The sequence below is a fragment of the Leucoraja erinacea genome, chromosome 32 (genome assembly GCF_028641065.1).
Source record: "Leucoraja erinacea ecotype New England chromosome 32, Leri_hhj_1, whole genome shotgun sequence".
Lineage (NCBI taxonomy): Eukaryota > Metazoa > Chordata > Chondrichthyes > Rajiformes > Rajidae > Leucoraja > Leucoraja erinaceus.
In genome coordinates, this window is record NC_073408.1 from 10,937,536 (window position 1) to 10,958,561 (window position 21,026).

Sequence of the window (21,026 nt, forward strand, 5' to 3'; positions counted from 1 at the left end):
GAATTCTTCTTGAATCATTGTCTTGAGTTTTGAAAAGGTGCAAATGAAACCTATTCATGCCAATTAACATTTCAATTGAGAGTTAAGTTATTCCAATGTATTCTCACTTCCGTAAGTAAAACCATGTCATATATGTGCTAAATTATATCTTTATTAATTTCCTTGCATGATTAATTGAATTAGAAATGGCAGCTCAGCCTTGGCCTGATGGTGTTCCCTCTTTAAATGTGTGACAATAGAAAAAAATGTATTTTGGGTTGAAGTTTATTTTAACTGTCTCTGACATTAATTGTTGTTACTTGTTGCACAGGGAAGACTTTGTTAAAAATCTAACTAACATTCCAGGTACCATTTATTGAAACCATGAAAGAAGAGATTGCTGCCACAGTAGTTTTCATCACCCATCTGGTGAAGAAAAATGAGAAATTCAGCAAGCAGAAGATGGAGAAATTTGGGAGCAAGCTAACAAAAATACTATTTCAAAAATACAAGAACCACTGGTACTGTGGAAACCCTTCTAGAGGACAAGCCTACAGGTAGGAATGGACTGTCTTAGCTGGAAACATTTGGAGATATTATTTTGGATGTGGTTGTAATAAATGACCCATTAAATGTATCTTTTGTGAGAGTTACATAGAAAATAGGTGCAGGAGGAGGCCATTCGGCCCTTCAAGCCAGCACCGCCATTCATTGTGATCATGGCTGATCTTGCTAAGAAGACATTATTGACTTGTCTGAACCACAACCTTGTTGGGATTGTGGTCTACATTGAAACTGAACTTGAGCATGGACTCTTGATTCTTTAGTGCCTTTCAAAGCATTGAAATGTCCCTTCCTTTCTGCCAGTTGTGGGGCTGTCGAGTAGCCTAGTTCAATGAAATTGGTTATTTTCCTTTGGGTGGGGAGAAGAAATATCATCAGACAATTGGTTTTGTGGTTAGATTGGATAAAGATAATATGCCTGGAAAACTGCCAATATTCATCTTAAATATTGCCTGGGGGCTACAATATTTCAAATTAGATTCTTCTGGGTGAATTGGAATGTTCACTGCAGTAAATTTGGTAGTTACTGGACTAATAATCCTAGTTTCATGATTCTGAGGTGAAGGTTTGAATCTGACTAAGCCAACTGCATCTAAATGCTAACGTTTCATTTTAAATCTATATTGGTGGTGAAATTAGAATGGAGAAATTAATTCTTGCATGGCGACAACTGGTTTTTCAAATGACATGGGGGGGGGTGTCCTAGCATACTTGCTGGGATTAGCCCCACCGCAGTGTGATGTATTAAAATATTTTTTAGATGAGAGAAGAATAATTTCAAATAGTGTTCATATGGAAATCTAGCACCAATAATATGGAATTTGGTGGTTTGAAGCATCTTGTTTCAATTTTCCTTTCATTAGAAGAGAGCATTTGAGGAGAGTGTTTAGCCATCACACGTGGCTCAATTTGGCTGACATTATTTTGTTTTGTTCCCTGACACAATGTTTTTCTCCAGGTGTATCAGAATAAACAAGAATCAACCACGGGATCCTGTCCTCTTTCAGGCTTGTGTAGAAAGCAATATTGAATATTCATCTTTGGACCTGCCGAAGGAACTCACTATCTGGGTGGATCCATATGAAGTGTGGTGTAGGTAAGGGTTGAGTTTTAAATATTCTGGTCAAATAGTGTCCCCAGAATTTCCCAGTCTGGACAATAGCCAAGAGTTTGTAGTTTTGTTGGTGTGTGTAATAGAAACATAGAAAATAGGTGCAGGAGTAGGCCATTTGGCCCTTTGAGCCTGCACCACCATTCAATATGATCATGGCTGATCATTCAACTCGGTATCATGTACCTGCCTTCTCTCCATACCCCCTGATCCCTTTAGCCACAAGGGCCACATCTAACTCCCTCTTAAATATAGCCGAATGAACAGGCCTCAACTACCTTCTGTGGCAGAGAATTTCAGAGATTCACCACTCTCTGTGTGAAAAATGTTTTCCTCATCTCGGTGCTAAAGGAATTCCCCCTTATCCTTAAACTGTGACCCCTTGATCTGGACCTCCCCAACATCGGGAACAATCTTCCTGTATCTAGCCTGTCCAACCCCTTAAGAATTTATGTAAGTTTCTATAAGATTCCCCCCCTCCCCTCAATCTCCTAAATTCTAGCGAGTACAAGCCAAGTCTATCCAGTCTTTCTTCATATGAAAGTCCTGACATCCCAGGAATCAGTCTGGCGAACCTTCTCTGTACTCCCCCTATAGCAAGAATGTCTTTCCTCAGATTTGGAGCCCAAAACTGTATGCGATATTCCAGGTGTGGTCTCACCAAGACCCTGTACAACTGCAGTAGAACCTCCCTAATCCTATACTCAAATCCTTTTAGATCGAGATAGATAGATCCTTTATTGTCATTCAGACCTTGCGGTCTGAACGAAATTTTGCTATGAATGCTAACATACCATTCGCTTTCTTCACTGCCTGCTGCACCTGCATGCCTACTTTCAATGACTGGTGTACCATGACACCCAGGTCTCGTTGCATCTCCCCTTTTCCTAATCGGACACCATTTAGATAATAGTCTAATGAGGGTTGTTGGGAAGAAATTGTTCCTGAATCACTTGAAATCATCAGAGACTGTGTTCTCCCACAAACTGATGAGGACTTGGGGTATAAATAAGTTTGGTAGTCAATTGTTTAACTGATGTACTCTTATTTCAGGTGTGGCGAAAAGAGCCAGCCATTCATTATAACGAGGTTGGAGGAACAGAAATCTAATCGGGAAGTCTTCAAGCACATCAGCAATGCAGCAGAACGAGCAAGTTCGGATTACTTCTCTGGTACATCTTCCGATGAGGAAAGCTATAACAAGGAACTGAGTGCAATTTATGCTAGAAGCAAAGCCCATAGGGAAGAGGAGAACTTCTCTGCAGCTTCAGAAACTAAGACCATACCAATCGTGAGCAACCCAAACAGTATTTACATGGGCCACAGCTTTGGTGGAGGAGAAATCCCTGGAGAAGAACCTCAAACCATCCCCACTGTGATTAACCCAAAGAGCATCTATCAGGTATAGTAGATCACTGGCAAGTTATTTCCAGTGGCTCTCACTTTAGATATTTTAGTATTTTAAGAGCTAAAAGGATTTTGCGACTAAGCCGGTCAAACACCCATTGCCAATAAGCTTGTGCTTCTTGAAAGTCAACTTTGATTTTTTTAAATTGCCTTGGTGCTCCACCTTGTACCAATCGTCAACAAACTATTTAGAAGCTGTTTAATAAAGAACTGCAGATGCTGGAAAAATCGAAGGTGGACAAATGCTGGAGAAACTCAGCGGGTGAGGCAGCATTTATGGAGTGAAGGAATAGGGGACGTTTCGGGTCGAGACCCTTCTTCAGACTGAAGAAGCTGTGGTGTCTTAATAAAATGTTGCCCTGAAAACTGAGTACATTTATATTTGTCAACTGAAATAAATAGTGAGCAAAATATTTGTTTTAATATTTCCTTAATGAGACCGGATCAACATTATTAATCATCTTGCTACCTATATTTGTAAGTTAAATATTCTGTTCTAAGATTATTAACAATAACTGGCTAGCATATTACCAGTTGAATTAGTATGTATTACTGATACTCGAGTGTCTGGTAAAATGATACCCTCGATTATCTTCCCATTAAGAAATAACACTCTGCTACAGGGTATTTAACTCTGTTGCTTGGGGCAAAAGGTGCCAAGTGTTTGTCCTTTCTGAAAATAGGTAATTTGTTCAATATGAACCTACTTGTTTAAGGATTGAATCTATCCAGTAACAGCTGGAAACAGGTGCTTACAAAGGGGACAGGATGGTGCTTGCCTATAATTTTCAATGCTGAAATAATGTCCCAAGGCTGAGATCCATTCATTATGGTGCTAACCTGTACCAGGTGAAATGATATTAAACCATTGGCCAAAATGCTTTACTCTGGTCTCTAATTTGGTATGCAGGGGATTGATTAGAAGTGGATGGTACTGCAGATTTAACTCTTTTCTACAGATTAGCTGTTAAGCTATTAAACGTTGCCTATTTCCTTCGCTCCATAGATGCTGCTGCACCCGCTGAGTTTCTCCAGCATCTTTGTGTATTTTATGCGAACAGGTGATTGGTGAACGTGAACTGAGTGGGCTGAAGGGCCTATTTCCGTGCTGAATCTCTCGACTGAACTGTTTGGACCACATGCTGTAGTTGTAATTAAGTTGCTTAAAGTAATTGTCATTTTGTTTTCTTGCAGTATGATTACTACATGTACCATGCAGCTGTCTGGCCCAGGTTTACACACAAGCAAACCATCACAGAAGACACTAAAGGTTGCTACCCTCTCCAAAAAATCTACAAAATGTACAGAGTTTCCAACCATATGTTCACATATCCTCAAAATGATCGGTATCACTGGGTAAATACCAAGCACTGATCTGAATTGTCCTCTCCTTTATCTTGTTCTATTTTCCTTCTTTTACTTTATCGTATTGTGAAGTCGATTTTCTGGCAATCCAGAAGATTTGCTGACAAGTCTGCGCGTTCTGATGTACTATAGGGGATGAATTTGGTGTTCTAGCATTGAGCTCATCTACACTTATTTACACAATCTCTTAAACTTCCTCGAGGACAAATTTTATTATATGTCAAGATTTCAATTCTTATTACAGATGTTTATATTATAATAGGTCAGTGTTTAACTTGGCATTTGACGTTTTTTAAGTCTCCAATGAAAATGTTTGAAAATGTATATTAAATAAAAAGCCACTTTTTAAATTTGATTGCCAACTTGTCCTGTGTTCTTGGCTGATACCAAATGAAGGTTCTTGAAACTAAAGTTTGTGCGTGCTGTGAATGGCAATGGTTCAGTTGTCCTTGCACCATGCAGTAGAGAGAATTTGCTCTTAGTCTGGAATGACCCAAAAGCTTCATTTCTGCAGTGACTTCACATAGTACAACTGTGTAGTCTTTTATGGGGAAATTTGGAAATTGCCTTTGTTATATCCCTGTACAGCAGCAAATCCTTGGTGTAATAGACCATAGCAGGGAGAATGGTGTCCATTATTGCAGATTGTCTGCTATAAAAATGGTACTGCGTGTCATTTCATGTGCAGAGGGCCAAAAATAAAGTTTAAACAGAGCAAGAACCATATTGACAGAGGTGCATTTTTTCAGCTGAAACGTTAAAGCAAAGCCTTGCCTGCCCAAAGCTTCAAAGTCTCAATACAGGCAGTGATGGCAGATGCAGCCTGGCCTGGCAGTGAAGTTTGGTGAATCTGCCTGCTATAACCAATAGAGACATGTAAAAATTAGGGTTTACTGCAAATGAGGGGTTACTGCATGCTGAAAGTGCAGCAACATTTGTGGCTCTCCTTGTGAGGAGTGGCATGATGGAAGGCAGGGACTTATTGTATCCATTCTAGACCCCATTCAATGGTATACTATAAGCAGGAAGCACTGCAGCAACTTGCCAATGTTTCTTGATGCCCCACTAAACTGCAGCTCGCCTAGAAGGGCAAGGTGTCCATTGCATGGAGCCACCCATTCTAGAGTTGCACCACCATATGCATGTCGTGCAATGCTACTCCCTTGCCTCTGGATCTCAATCCAAGAAACCAACAGCAAAGGACTAGGACCTGCTGCAGATAAAAGTCCTGAAAATGGGGCACCGGGTTCAGATGCCAGTAATCCCCGCAAGGTCTCCCCCCCAGATGCTTTTGGGCCCATATGTAGCAGGGAGGCCCACGGGCTGGTGTTCTGAACCCCATTCACTCTAATGATTGAACTCCAATTCCAGAAGAAAAAACCATGAAATGTTCAGCACTTGGTGAGAGAGAACCGATTAACACTTCAGATGAATGACTGCTCAGATGGGATAATTAAACAAAGATTCCAACTGTTTCTGGAACAAATGAAAGATGGATATGAAACTAACTCTGTGTGTTAGACTTCCATAAGCATTTGAATGACCTGTGTAGTTTTTCCAGTGATTTCTGGTTTGGCCTTCCAGCATCTGCAGGATATCAATTTTAGTTTTGTTCGCCTTTGACAAAATGTAATCCTGCTTGTTTTCCAGCACATGCGATGGTGTGGTTAGTAACGTGCATTCCTATGGGTTAGCCATGAAACATTGACACTGAGTGAGTGTGGCACTCTGGAGGTATGCCTTCAGCTGAGATCCACAATGGGGTTGTCTATTTCAGAGAGATGGAATGGTATTTAAAGCAGGGCTGTTGTCTCTCAACACTAAATATCACCAAAAATATTTTTCTATATGTAAATTATTTTCCAATGTATCCCCTATTCAACTTGGCTACTATTCCTAAGGAAAAAAAACAGCTAATTTGTTTGAGAATTTTTGGATGTCTAGAGAATAAAAAAGATGTTTTAGAAAAGCATGTCTTTGTTTTGAGGGTTAGAAATTAGAACATTTGGTTTGTCTCTGTTTTAATCTTCACGACTATTGAAAATGTATCTGGGTGGGAACTGACCCATCTGCAGCTCCTTTGTTTATAACCCATTTTTCTTTTCACCTGCCATCTTCTCCAGTGATGTAAAGCTGCCTTTGTCCCAGTCTTGTGGCATGTTCTGATTTCATCGATTAGCCTTTCACATCTCCGAACAAAGCCACTACAGAAGACATTCCCTTTCCTGTTGCATTCAAAGAATAAGATGCCGGTGTGTCTGAGTGAGTGTTTGAATGCTGTACTGTTGGAAACACTTTTAAAGTCGAGTCTGAAATATCAGCGGCCTACAAAGTGGGGCTTTGAGAAAAAAAATAAAATATAGTTTTTTTTCTGAAGAAGGGTCCCGACCAGAAACGTCACCTATCCATGTTCTGCAGAAATGCTGCCTGACCCGCTGAGTTACTTCAATATTTTGTCTTTTGTTAAAATATAGTTCTGAAGATATCTCTTGGAGTGGCTTGATTATGTGGTATTAACTTGACATCAGCATTGCCTTTGAGTTGGGTTTGGGGTTCCATTCGGGGTGGCAGTAGTGTTGCTGCCTTATCATCAGAGACGTAGGTTCGATCCTGACAACGGGTGCTGTCTGTGCAGAGTTTGTACGTTCTCCCTGTGACCATGTGGGCTCCCTCTGGGTACTCCCATTTCCTCCCACATTCCAAAGATGTACAGGTTTGTAGGTTAATTTGCATTGGTACAAATTATCCCTAGCGCATAGGATAGTGCTAGTGTGTGGGGATCATTGGTCAGCACAGACTCGGTGGGCCGAAGGGCCTGTGGCTGCTCAGTATTTCTAAACTAAACAGTACCATCGGAACACTAAATGCAGTACTGTAGTGTAGTGCTGAGGGAAACCCAGTATCAGCAGAAGTGAGATTTAAGGGAGCATTGCAGGTGAGCTAACAAAGTACTGTATGCTGTCTCAAATGGATATATAAAGAAAATATCCCAGCCCCATTCTAGAGAAGTGCATGTACTCAGACTCTTGGTCATCACCACTAAAACAAATAATCTGATTTACAGGGTCCTGACCCGAAACATTACTTATTCATGTTCCCCAGAGATGCTGCCTGACCTGCCTGAGTTCCTCCAGCTCCGTTTCCTTATTTGTAAACCAGCAACTGAGGTTCGCTGTTTGAGTTTGAGGAGATGCACAAATCAGCTGATGTGTTTCCTATATTGCAACCGAGAGGTCCAGTAAAAAAGCATGTTTGTGAAGGTGAGTATTGAACTCTGCTCCTCCCCGCAAGACTCGCTGTGCCGACAGGACAGGGTGGCACTGAGTGACATATCCATCGAATGCTGCTGCAGTGACAGTTCTTCAGCTGGTCTCCTTCTATCCAAAGCTCCCCTCATCAGTCACACTGATTGCAGGCAGCACAGCAGAAGCTTTTCCAAAGAGACTTGAAATGGGGCAGATTACAAACAAGCTGGATATTATATGGATGATCAATGTTAATGTTTAGTTGCAAAGATGAAAGCCTATGAACAATAAAGGCACTGCATAGAAAAAGGAATATTTGGTCCAAAATACCAATGCCAACTGTTTGAAAGAACTATTGTAACTAAATACTCCTGCCCTTCTTTCCCTGCAGCCTTACAAATGTTGTTGCCCACCTTTGTGTACAGAGAGTCACTGGGATTTTATAAACTTAAAACCATTTCAGACAGCACCTAAGAATTTGGTTGGTGAGAGATGTGAATCTGGAACGATTTTGACTCCCAAGTCCAGGCCGGACAGAGTGCAGCTCTGGCAATTTTCCTGTGACTGGTGCAGTGTTTTATGTTCAAGAAATATGCACTGGGCTGGTTGATTGCCATCGAGATTAGCCACACAATCGACTACAGAGTGCATGCCAAATTTCTGGCTTGCTTGATGTTTGAACATTTCCAAAGACTCTGGCTGATTGTGTTCCAACAGAGCACTGTCATTGTGATGAAACACTTCAACGTTACTGATGCAGATAAAAGCAGAGACTACCCTCTTTGCATCCTTTCATTTAGTTTTTGTGACTATATTTCTATCTAAAGCGACGGTCTCTCATCGCATGCAAATGGAGAAATATTCCCTTTCTCTGCTAACTCTATCTTCTCTTTGCATTTCACACACTCTGCGATATCGGGGCTGACAATGAGACACTTTCCCGTGCATACCGCGTGTGTGCACCACACCCAGGGCTGGTCCACTAGGATTACTGACAGATAAAAACCTTCAGTCGCACACAGGCCAGGTTCCTCAGGAGTTAACATTAAGTAAAACTTTTTAAATGGCCCTTCAAATGCACCCGGCCAAATACAGCAGAGAAAAATTCTTCAATATCGCCCAGCAAAAAAAAAAAATTATCAAAGATAATTTGTTGTTGTCTCAAACTTTTTTCCCAATTCCTGAACCTAACAATGTTTTTTTTATTTTTTATTTATTTTATTAGAAGCGATTGTACAGGGATATGGTGATCGACATAACAGTTATACAATCGTTGTACAGCTTCATTTTTGACATTAGAACCTAAATCAAAAAAAATGTTTGAATGAAATGAGGAAATGTTCCAATAACCAGTTCAAAGGACAGGGAGAAGAGCACACAGGTCTTGAACCACCACTATTTACCTATGTCCTCTCTCTCTGCAGGTTTCTGGTATGCAGCAAGAGATGGGGTGAATTCTGACTCGTGATCAGGCAGCATGCCGTTAATCCTGTGGAGGGGTTACATGTAATGGACCCCTTGGGAGAGACGCCAACCAAACCTGAGCATCTGGGGATTGGACAAGTGCAGGGGATCCTCCCCAAAATGGGGAATATGAAAACATTAATGGGAAACTGAGGGTTAAGAATTAAGGTGTGTTTAGAGGTGGAGACAGAGGAGGGTCTTTCAGAGCACTTTGTTTAGGATATCAAATATTCTCAACAACGCACCTCTGAAATGATTTTGTAATGAAGCAGTTTACAAATGCCTGAGAGTGTCGGCTAAGGACCAGTGTCGCCATCGGGTAATGGATGAGAAATGTTTACAAAATTAATTGAATGCGGTGAGTACAATTTTTTGAATGGGCTTTAACCATTACATTTTTTGTCTTTCAAGGAATTGGATTGAGACGAGTGTCTAGTAAGATTGTGAACCACATACACAAACATTTAAGCAATGGTGGTGTTTCTGTGAAGCAACTAAGTGGGATTTTGAAAGCGTGTCATATTTGTTTAAAGGAATATGACTGTCCTTCCTGGACTGAGACATTTCATGTTCGTCGTGAATCAAAGCCGTGGATTTGAGTAACATTCCAGAGACTTGTATACAAAATTTAATCTTATATCTAAGCACTGTGTTGAGGGAGTCTTGCACTGTTGTGTGCAGTCTTGCAGCTTGGATGTTAATCTGAGGCATTATCTGCCCTCTCTGGTGAATGTACAAGTGTTTATTTTGAGCTATTGAATTGGGACGGATCAGTTACCCTGGCTAGTTTTTCTTTAAACAGCATTAACTTCATTCTTGTTATTGGAGTAAGCTGTTATTCCAATAATGAGAAATAATGTTATTATTCTAAGACGTTTAATCTGATTATTATCAGACTGGATGGGTACGAAGGAACTGCAGATGCTGGTTTATACCAAAGCTAGGCACAAAATGCTGGAGTAACACAGCGGGACAAGCAGTGACTCTGGAGTAAAGGAATAGGTGACGTTTTGGGTCGAGACCCTTTGTCTAAAGATGCCCCATGCACACTAGTCCCACCTGCCTACGTTTGGCCCAAATCATTCTTGTAACCCTCCTCTGGATCCTCTCCAGAGCCAACACATCCTTCCACAGATATAGGGCCCAAATTTGCTCACAACACAATTCCATGACTGAAGGGTTTGCCAACACTCAAGGTTAGGACATCTAGCTAGTGGTGAAGAATGGGCATGTAGTGATGGCTCTGGAGAATATACAACCAGAGCAAAGCTTCATTTTGTAGAATGTTTTGGTCTATGTGTTCCATTGTATCATTTATTTTTATTGTTCACAGATATGGCTGCTTCACCAAGGATGTTACTTCTCTCTCTATCACTACTTCAATGTTTTATTCCCTGCGCACCAGCCAGTTACCCTTGTGGTGCTCAGTACAACAGATATCCAGGTACATCCTGATTGTTAGTGATGGTCATGGGGGGATTTTCAATGTTATGGTGAGAAGTGTGGAGCGTGCAAATAGTTAGTGAGGGGAGAGATATGTTTCACTGAGGGTGTAGGATATATCAGAGTGCTGTGATGCATAGTGAGGAATGCTTTACATTTATGATGTGGCATATAACCTATTTCTTTAGTTTAGAGATACAGTGTGGAAACAGGCCCTTTGGCCCATTGAGTCCATGCCGACCAACAATCACCCTTCTATTCTCACTAGTTCTATTCTCCACACTAGGGACAATTTACAGAAACCAATTAACCTACAAACCTGCACATCTTTGCGATGTAGGAGGACTAGAGCACCCGGAGAAAACACACCTGGTCACAGGAAGAACGTACCAACTCCAAACAGGCAGCACCTCTCGTCAGAACCGAATCCTGGCCCCCAGCGCTGTAAGGCAGCAACTCTACTGTTGTGCCACTGTGCTGCCCCATCTGCATCTCAGAGGGGTGTGTATCAATTACAGAGAAGGATGTGGAGATAAAGAATATCTAAGTGGGTGTTATATTAGTGTTAGTGTGAAATATATCGTATTAATCACTAGTGTTGGTGTGAGGATCGCAAGTTAAATCACAATTATGGTCGGGGTGCAGGTATGTCACAATGTCAGCAACTGGTGTGGGATAGAAAATAGGTGCAGGAGGAGGCCATTCGGCCCTTTGAGCCAGTAATACAGCAACACTGAGGTGTCTCATGGTGGACTTGCATCAAGTTGGATGTTACAAGTGAAATGTATATTAAGAAATTGCTGCAATGTCCAAATACTGTTTGGTTCTGAATCTTGTTGAGTCAATTTCTTATCTGTTTCAGATAACCGGGATATCGCCACTGATTGCGGTGCTCGGTTGATCAACCTATCCATTAACCTTTGCCCTTCACTCTTTGCTGGCTTTGATCCTTTAACCCTTGCGCTAAATGGCCGATATAATGACACAAAGTGTAACGGGAGAGTGGATGTCCCGGCCACACCCCCAGTCGTTCAATATTCTATCATTGTTAATGACGTCGATGACAACAACTGTGGCAATAATTTCAAAGTAGGTGCTTTCATTTTAGTTTAGTTTAAAGATACAAATTGGAAACAGACCCCAGTACACTAGTTCTATCTTACACACTAGGGGCAAATTACAGAAGCCAATTATCCTATAAACCTGCATGTTTTTGGCGCGGGAGGAAACCGGAGCACCCAGAAAAAAAACCTACGCATTTTTGGACAGAGATGGTCAGAAATCAGGTTTTAACTGTGAACCACCTCTCACTTTGGTCGGGTAGCACATACATACATACATACATACATGGGCTCAGGAATGGCAACTTAAGTAAAATACAAGAGATAGGATGCAAAGCTCCACACCTACAAATGAGGGCCAAAGTCCAAAGATGAAAACAAAACACAAATTGCTGGAGGACTCGGTGGGTCAGGCGGCATCCATGGAGGGAAATGGACAGATGACGTTTTGTGTTGAGAGGCTTCTGCAGTCTGAGAACGCAAGACATCCTCAGTCCATTTACCTCCACAGATGCTACATGATCTGCCGAGTTCCTCCAGTTTTGTTCAAGATTCCAGCATCTGCAGTCTCTTGTGTCACCAAAGATGAAAGGATTTGGACAAAAGGTACAATGAAGAATTAAAATGAGCGATTCCGATAGATTTGGAAGGCACTTGATCAGTGACCGGGGGAAGAGTTATCGGCAGAGATTTCGAGAGAAATGCAGACGGGGATTGGAAGGAGATTTTTAAATAAGGCAATTTTATCTCCACTAGTCTATTTCAAATTGGACCTTGCACCACTACAGCTGCACTCTGCTTACACTGTCATGGTCAGCTTTATCTAAAACAACTGATAAATTGTTGTAACTCTATTTGTTGTGCTATTGTGTTCCTTGTAGGTGAACATACTTGGCCAATAAACTTATTCATTAACTCATTAACTTTAATGTACCTGTAAAGGCAGCAAGTAAGAATCGCATTATTCTAATGTGGGTGCAAGTGACAATTAAACACTTTTGACTTGAACTTGCCTTTTCCACCTATCTGCAACCTGAAACTTGTTGAACTTGCTTTCTTCCAAATGCAGACACTCAAGATTTAGAGCTTTGACGAGAGATACAGGGAGGGTTGGAGAGAGAGATGTTGACAGAGAGGCAGGGACCCAGGTAGAATTGGGTTTACAATTCTGGTTGAGAGACAAGTCAAGGAGGAGGGTGATCGAGCTGTAGGATTAACATGACTGTGTTCAAGTTACAACTGTTTATTTTGTATTGTTAATGACAATAAATACAGCCTGTTAATTGTCAATGTTTATTCATTTCCGTCGATGTTCCAGATTCTTGATGAGGGTCCGGGAACGGAAATCTTTGCCCATTTCTCCAGTCTTCAGTCCGTGGTCATCTCTGGTTTTATAGACCCCCCGACCAATCATTCCTTGATGATCAGTTACAGCCCAAGACTGTACTATAAATTCTCCTGCAAGTACCCGCTTGAATATATACTTAACAGCACAAGGCTCATAGCGTAAGTGCTCTTTAGAATTATGTAATGGCATAAAATAATGAAAGAGCTTTCATTTATTCAGCTATGTCTCTCGGGAACTCATGTGCACTCGTATTCATCTGCTTGCCTTGGTGTGTGGCCACAATTGTTCATTGGGTAAATATGGTAGTCAATTTGACCACAGGAAGACAGCAATGTATAAAGGATTGGTTCATCTGCTTTTGGTGAGATCTACTGAGTGAGGGAAAATTGTAGGCAGAAACTTTAGGCCTTCACGTTATGCCCTAGGATGTAGGATCTTTAACATTGCTTGCTTGCTTATGACATGGGCAACAGAAAGATCCTTGCTTTGACTAAAAAGTGAATGGTTGTGGATCATGTTCAGTGAGAATCAAGTGTTCAACTACTCGTATGATGAATGATCACTACAATAAGATAACAGCGATCTTGGTCTTTGAAACCATGCCTTTAACTACAATGCTGTTGGAATGTGAACAAGCTGATGAATTGTAATTAAAAAACCGTAGATGCTGCACTTCAGAAATAGGACCAGAAATGCTGAAAATGTGACATGGGGGAGGGTAGAGAAATGGATGTAACATGGATGTAAAATGATCTGAAAGATTAACCTTGTTTTACTCTCCACGGATGCTGTCTGATCTGCTGAGTATTTCCAGCATTGTCTGTCTTATGGCAGAAATGAATATCACAGAAACAGGTGCTCCATAGATTGAACCCAACGAATCCAAGGAAATTGGTTCTGCAGACAGTCACTTCCTCACCTCACATTCTTTGTCTTTGTTTCATTCAGGTCTTCCGTTTCTATTGCAGTGGCCACAAGGAACGGTAGCTTTAGCAGCACTCTCCGCCTGCAGCTGTTTGATGTAAGTATTTACATTGGTTTTACTGAGAATTACTGATTTACACAAAAACCGTCTCCCCATCTCTTAATCCCACGCCAACACATTATACCTCAGCAAGAACACCGTCAAGCAAAATATTTAATTGTACCTGTTCCTCACCATCTTTATGTATATGACAATAAACTCAACTTGACTTTTCAATGGATATATCGAACAAACAATCATGTGATGTACAGTTGCAACACTGATTATTGTGCATTGAGACAAACCTAAAAAGGTTCTATGGATGGCTGCTGTTGGCGCTCCAAAGTTTGGTTCCAGCAGCCAACTATCCAAGGCACCGCTTATACCGAGCATCACCACATAGCATTACGTCCATTGGGGAAAAAAGAGATTACTTGAAATTAGTGATTTAAAAAAATATATAAATTTATTATATGCACAAGTTTGCATTTATTGGCCATCCGCCAGTTATCCTTGACATGGTGGTGATGAGCCACTCAGCTGAACCATTATGCTCCTGGTGCTGGTTACCTCCACAGTGGTGGTAGTTAGTTTCTAGATCTGACCTGATGATATTGTGACTGTACTATGTGCCTATTGCTCTTCTAGGTTGTGTTGTTGAAGATGGTTTTGAATTGCTGCAACACATTTTGTACACAGTGTATACTCTTGTTATCAGTCAACTATCTGATATGGATGAACTGAGAGGTAATGTGTAGCAGTTTGATCCTTTGGCAGTGACTGTGTACAAGCAGCAGAAACCGAGAAACTAAATAATCCAGGTTTTGTTTCATGAAACTCGTCCAATTGTCTGAAAAACTTTGAACATCCCTTCATACATGGCAAAGAATCTGGAGTTTAATGACAATCTATGACAGTCGCCGGCAGTCACCTAAAAATAGCCTAAGTGGGACAGGCCCTTTACACGGCGAGAACAAGGATGGAGCATATGAGATTACTTGCTGCAACCTGTAACACCTTTGTTGTGCAGTTAGGGATTTGGCACCAAAGATTTCACAACCCCTTTATAATTTTCATTGCATTTATTCTGAACAGGACCAAGACTACATTTCACCGCTGATCATTCCTGACACGGGTCTTCCACTCGGATATAAGGTTTATGTTGAAGTCAGCATTGGTAATCTATCTACAAAGTAAGTAAACAGAGGAACACGAAAAGGACTTTTAGCCCTTTGGGTTAATGTTCCACATTTAACAGATGGAGGTTGATTGGAAAGTCAACAGCATCTACTAGGCTTAAATCCCAGACAACTTTAACAAACAAAAGTTGACTTAAAACTTCAACTGATACCTGCCTTGGCTCCCGTCCCACTGGAATCTGCAGCATTTAGGTGGAAAAAGTTACAAATTTCTAATAGCCTGTGTAAAATGAGGTAACATCCTAAAATCAGTTCCAATTTTAAGGTGATGTTCTCTTGTCTCTTTATTTTGCTACCAGTGGTACAGGAGAAGCACAACATTATATTCAGCAACGTTATGTGATTTCAGTAAGTCTAAGTCAGACAGGAACCAAGGAGACAGTCACCTGGTAATCCTGGCTAGGAGGGTTGCCAGAACTAATTTGGCCACGATGAGCCCCCTCCAATATCTAGCTGGTATTTACTTGAAGAATGACTTCTGGGCATCAGGATCTTATCCAAAACTTGCACTCCTTCAGGAATTTAGAGATGGGAGTGGGTGAGAGTTGTGTTTAGTTTATTGTCGAGTGTGCAGTGAAAAACCTTTGTGTGCTAACCAGTCAGCAGAAAGGCAATACATGATTACAATCGAGCCATCCACAATGAGCAGGTACATGATGAAGGGAATAAATGTGAACAGCGTTTCGTGCAAGATAAAATCCGGTAAAGTCCAATCAAAGATAGTCTGAGGGTCTACAATGTGGTAGATAGTAGCTCAGGACTATACTCTAGTTGTTGGATGGTTCAGTTGCCTGATAACAGCTGGGAAGAAAGTGTCCAAGGATGTAAACTAAGGGATGAATTATTTCTGAACTCTGTGTGTCTAATAGATTATCTGTGTTTGATTTTCAGCTTTAACGTCTTCCTGGATCACTGTTTTGCCACACCATCTCCATTTAATCTCTCCTCGCTGGACACTGGATATACCTTCTTCACTGGGTAACGCCTCTGATCTGATTTTATATTAAATCGGAGAGAAGATCGGGAAGGTACGAAATGTTTGCTCCGTTGCTAACATCCATTCTCCATCTTTACATCTCCAGATGCAACATTAGCCCTCGCACAACTATCATTGGAAATGGAATCGGCAGGAAATCCTGGTTTGTTTTTGGTACCTTCCGGTTTAACGAGCAATGGGACAGGAAGCTCTCGACAATCTATGTCCACTGTATTACCAGGCTTTGTGAAGCCAAAACCTGTCAGACTTTGCTACAAGTGAGTGCCCACCATTTGCACATTTCAGTTTGTGAGATGGACATGGCCAGGTTGCATTGCTGGGAGGCAGAGTGGCACAGCTAGAAGAACTGCTGCCTCACAGCATCAACAAACCATGTTCAATCCTGACCTCTGGCACTACTGTTGTGGACTCTGGGTACAAGTTTACGGTTTACGGTTTGCTACAAGTCTCTCTTAAGAATAGATCCAATCTAATCTGGAGCAACATTGTGCACAGTTAGTCCCCCTCCACTACCCTTCCTCCTCCCTAAAACATTCCACATGGGATTCTCCACGAGATTTAATATTTTTGTAAATCTACAATCTAAGGATGTGCCAATGGATACTGGTGACCCTTTCTGGCTCTGTATTACACAACATTCCTTTGATTCTCTGAGACAAACTATTAGTCCATGGCAGTTACTGTCCATGTTAATAACTCCTATGTGGCTGTGTAGGATTGGAGAAACTCGTGCGTTAAATCAAACGCACTAATTTAACATTGGCAAGAGATCCAAAGGTAAATACAGGAAATGCTTGTTTATGTCCAAAGTTGATGGTGATCCAGAATGTGCTGCCTAAAAGGGAGGGGGCAGCAAATTCAATAGTTATTTTACAAAAGGGAATTGGAACAATACTTGAAAGGGAACAAAATATGTAGCATGGTTGAGAAAAAGCAGAGGGGTGCGATGAATTGCACTGTTGTTAAGGCCAGCAGGAACATGCGATGCGATGAATAATTCTTGTTCTCTACTTGTAAACCACACAGGACTGCTTTGGTAGAAAGAGACCGAAGCGAGGAATTTTCACCAATGAAAGATTGACAACACAAACCTTCACAGTTTCATCTGGACCCATATACACGAGGGAAGAAGGTACGACTCAAATAGCAGTGGTCAAACTTAAACTGCTTCTGAAGGAATAATTGACCCAGCTTTTATGGTTCCCTTTGGTGTAAGAGGAGGGGATGGTGGGTAATATTCCGCTCCCTTTAAGGGTAATTATTTAACCAGAAACCTCATCTGAGAAGTTTTCTCGCTTCAAATAATGTAGAACTTTAATTTAGATTTAATTCTGCTTTGCTATTATCTCACTTTTTCCCCCCTGAAACATTAATTTATGTTGTTCTTTGCTTCAGAGTTTTTGACGGCTGGAACCCCAGCACCTCTGAATGGTAAGTGGCAGAAATATTACAAGGGAATACTGGTTTGTACGTTAATTGGCTTGATATAAATGTAAATTGTCCCCAGTGTGTGTAGGATAGTGTTAATGTACGGGGATTGCTGGTCGGTGCCGGCTCTGGACTGAAGGGCCTGTTTCTGCGCTGTATCTCTGAGCTAAACTAAACATCCCAGCACAAAGCACCTTGTGATGGAGATCTTTGTGTCGTTTGATGTTGTTAAACTTTTCATTGCCTTCCAATACTGATGAGCTTCAAACTCCTGCTTCATGTACTTGGCTGAGGGACCAGGAAATTGTTCATTCCTCTCTTTTGATGCCTTAATGATTAAAGTCAGCAGTGGTAATATTTCAATCGTCAATATCCACAGCGTGGAAGTTTCAAAAACTAGAGGGCATAGCTTTAAGGTGGTGGCCCAGTCGCACCGCTGGTAGAGCTGCAGCCTCTCAGTCCCAGAGACCCGGGTTCATTCCTGACCTCGGATGTCTATGTGGCGTTTGCACATTCTCTCTGTGACTGCTTGGGTTTCCACATGGCGTTCCGGTTTCCTCCCACATACCAAAGGCATATGGGTTTGCAGGTTAATTGACATCTATAAAGTTGTCTCTAGTGTGTAGGGAGTGATTGTAAAAGTGGCATAACACAGAACTAGTGTGAACTGGTCAAGGTGGACAAAAATGCTGGAGAAACTCCCCCCTCCCATTCCAAATCTGACCTTTCTGTCCTGGGCCACCTCCATGGCCAGAGTGAGTCTCACTGGAAATTGGAGGAGCAGCACCTCATATTTCGCTTGGGTAGTTTACACCCCAGCGGTATGAACATTGACCTCCAATTTTAGGTAGTCCCTGCTTTCTCCCTCTTTTCCCTCCCCTTCCCAGCTCTCCCACAGCCCACTCTCTCTGCCTCTTCCTTTCTTCTTCCCGGCCCCCCCACCCCCACATCAGTCTGAAGAAGGGTCTTGACCCGAAATGTCACCTATTTCCTTCGCTCCATAGATGCTGCCTCGCCCGAGTTTCTCCAGCATTTTTGTCTACCTTTGATTTTCCAGCATCTGCAGTTCCTTCTTAAACACAACGATGGTCACCATGCACTCAGTGGGTCGAATGGCCTGTTTCCATGCTGTATATCTTAACTAAACTTTGCTCTTTCTAAGATACTCATTTTTGATTATCAATACACAAGAAACTTTTCTGCTGTACGTCAGCAGCGCGGACAGTGGCATTATTCTGAGCCACTAGATGGTGTTCTGGGAACATCCCATTCATAACAAATGAAAAGATCACATTTATGTCTGTTAACCCAGATTGGATTTTTGTGTTTGTGACCAAAGATTGTTATATTCCCATTTCGTAGGTCTGACCCAGAGCAAAAAGAAAAACTGCATGACCATGGCAGGTCCAATTATTGGCATTGTGCTTGTGATTGCTGCCGGCCTTGTTGTGATTGCATTCATCGGAATGTGGAGATGGAAACTGTTGCCTAAAAGGAAACAGCCCGACCAGGATTGCAATGTGGATTATTCAGCGGATTGAGTCCCCCCCCATTACAGAGCTCACCCAAAGGGACCTGCTGCTTTAAAATAAGACACAGCAACCATAATCATTACCAGTCAAGCTTTTGTAACCTGCTGGAGAAGAAAGACGGGTTAATGAGGTAGTTTCTGGTTTGGGTGCAATCGGTAAATTGCACCCAATGTTTAATTGAAATAGAAGTTTTCAATGAACATGGGTGGCTGAGTCATTATGATTTTTTTTTTTTCAATTAAGATTCCATGGTGAATCTTAAACATTATATTTTTCAGATACCTACATCACATTGGCCCACTTTTCTGAGACCTCCACTAGCCTACGACCCTCCCATTCTAATGCTTTAATCATTCACAAAAAATGCTTCAACTAGGATGGCAGTGATGTCAGTTGCCACAACCATAAGCTATTAGCATTTTATTTCTAATCTCGCTATTCTTAAGCTGTTTAATTAATACTTCCTGCTGTGCCTTCAATACCATGATTCCAACCAAACTTATCTTCAAACTCCTTGACCTAGGTTTCAGCTCTACAGTCTCTACAGGCAGAAGGTACAAAAGTTTGAAAGCATTTATCACCAGATTCAAGAAGAGTTTCTTCCCTGTCGTTTCCCGACTATCGAACGTCCTTTCCAGGTGCAAAGGATTATTCCCAATCGTCCCCGTTGCAGTCCTTGTACTTTTTAAAAATCTTCACTTTCACTGCAGCTATAACACCATATCCTGCACTCTGCTTTCTTTCTCCTTTTGCACCAGTTGTTGTACTCGTATAGTCTGACTGACTGACTGGGTAGCATGCAAAATAATTTTCCATTATCTTGTTTCGTATGGCAATATTATACCATGGCAAAAGCACGGGCAGTGTTGGGAGTAACCAGTCCTTTGTGGTGACTATCCCCCAACAACCTAACCATCTAAATCGTATAATATTATATAATTAATTGCATAAAATTAACACCAGGATGATTTGTGACTTATCCCCTGATCTGGTCTTGTCATCAATAGTACATCTGGATCAAGAGTATAACAGCAAACTTCCCCGACTCACATTTTACTTTTTTTTCCTTCTGAGATGCATTATTCAGCAGCTACTTTCTATATGCATCCTCCAAAAACCCCCCCATCTCTGTATAGGCATGGTGAGCCAGTTGGCCCTTAATGGCTATTCCATTGGTTAATTAGGCCACAGTTAATCTGTTTCTATTAACTATTTAACCACCATATACCTGATATTTTATAGCTCATCCAGTGACTTCAGTCTGGGAAATTCCAGGAACCCAGAGCAGTTGACAGCCAAGTGTTCTAACCATGTTTTGTGAAAAAATATTATTCATACAGGTGACTGTACTGCATAATTACAGGTGATCAATAATGATTAGCCCCAGAAACGTATCCACTCAAATCAATGCAAACTCCTAGCTACTGTTTTCCCCCAACAGGATAATATTCTGTATTCAGTTCATGCTCCAGGCATTCACTGTGTAACCTGCACTCTCTATTGCTGTGAGGAACACTGTACATACGTTTGTATGAACTGATAACGAGTCAAGACTTGGCATGGTGATTGTATCCATCGTAATGCTATGAGGGGTAGAAAGGTGGGAATGGATGCACTGCCATTGTGAAGGAACATCAAGCAGTTTAGCCTCCAAACAACTTTATGCTAACGGTTGCTGGAATGTGCACATTGATGTCAAGTGAAACCTGAGCTATAAAACACTACCCAGAAAGAATGGCGAGCGAGTTGGGTGTTTATGAAATTCTATGGTAGTCGCAGAGAACATTATAAAGATTATGACTTGCAGCCCTGAACCAAAGGAGAAAGTAAATGTGGTTTTACCAACAATGTCCACATTGATGAGGCAACTTCAGCCCAGAACTGACTCTTTGTTTACCGAATCATTGTTTCTGCAGATT

General features: G+C 41.4%; 2 protein-coding genes across 2 annotated transcripts; both read left to right on the forward strand.

Moving 5' to 3' along the window:
• Positions 1 to 350: 350 nt before the first annotated feature.
• Positions 351 to 5,190, forward strand: btg4 (B-cell translocation gene 4). The gene is made up of 4 exons (XM_055660462.1): positions 351 to 536; positions 1,502 to 1,639; positions 2,708 to 3,056; positions 4,256 to 5,190. Exons 1-4 carry the CDS (start codon positions 364 to 366, stop codon positions 4,433 to 4,435), a joined length of 840 nt encoding a protein of 279 aa, XP_055516437.1. The 5' UTR covers positions 351 to 363; the 3' UTR covers positions 4,436 to 5,190.
• Positions 5,191 to 8,905: 3,715 nt separating this feature from the next.
• LOC129712365 (zona pellucida-like domain-containing protein 1) lies at positions 8,906 to 20,990 on the forward strand. The gene is made up of 11 exons (XM_055660723.1): positions 8,906 to 9,493; positions 10,469 to 10,579; positions 11,441 to 11,667; positions 12,958 to 13,145; positions 13,936 to 14,008; positions 15,047 to 15,144; positions 16,042 to 16,128; positions 16,233 to 16,404; positions 17,174 to 17,279; positions 17,543 to 17,578; positions 18,938 to 20,990. The coding sequence occupies exons 1-11, from the start codon at positions 9,469 to 9,471 to the stop codon at positions 19,114 to 19,116; spliced, it is 1,302 nt and encodes a 433-aa protein (XP_055516698.1). The 5' UTR covers positions 8,906 to 9,468; the 3' UTR covers positions 19,117 to 20,990.
• Positions 20,991 to 21,026: the final 36 nt, after the last annotated feature.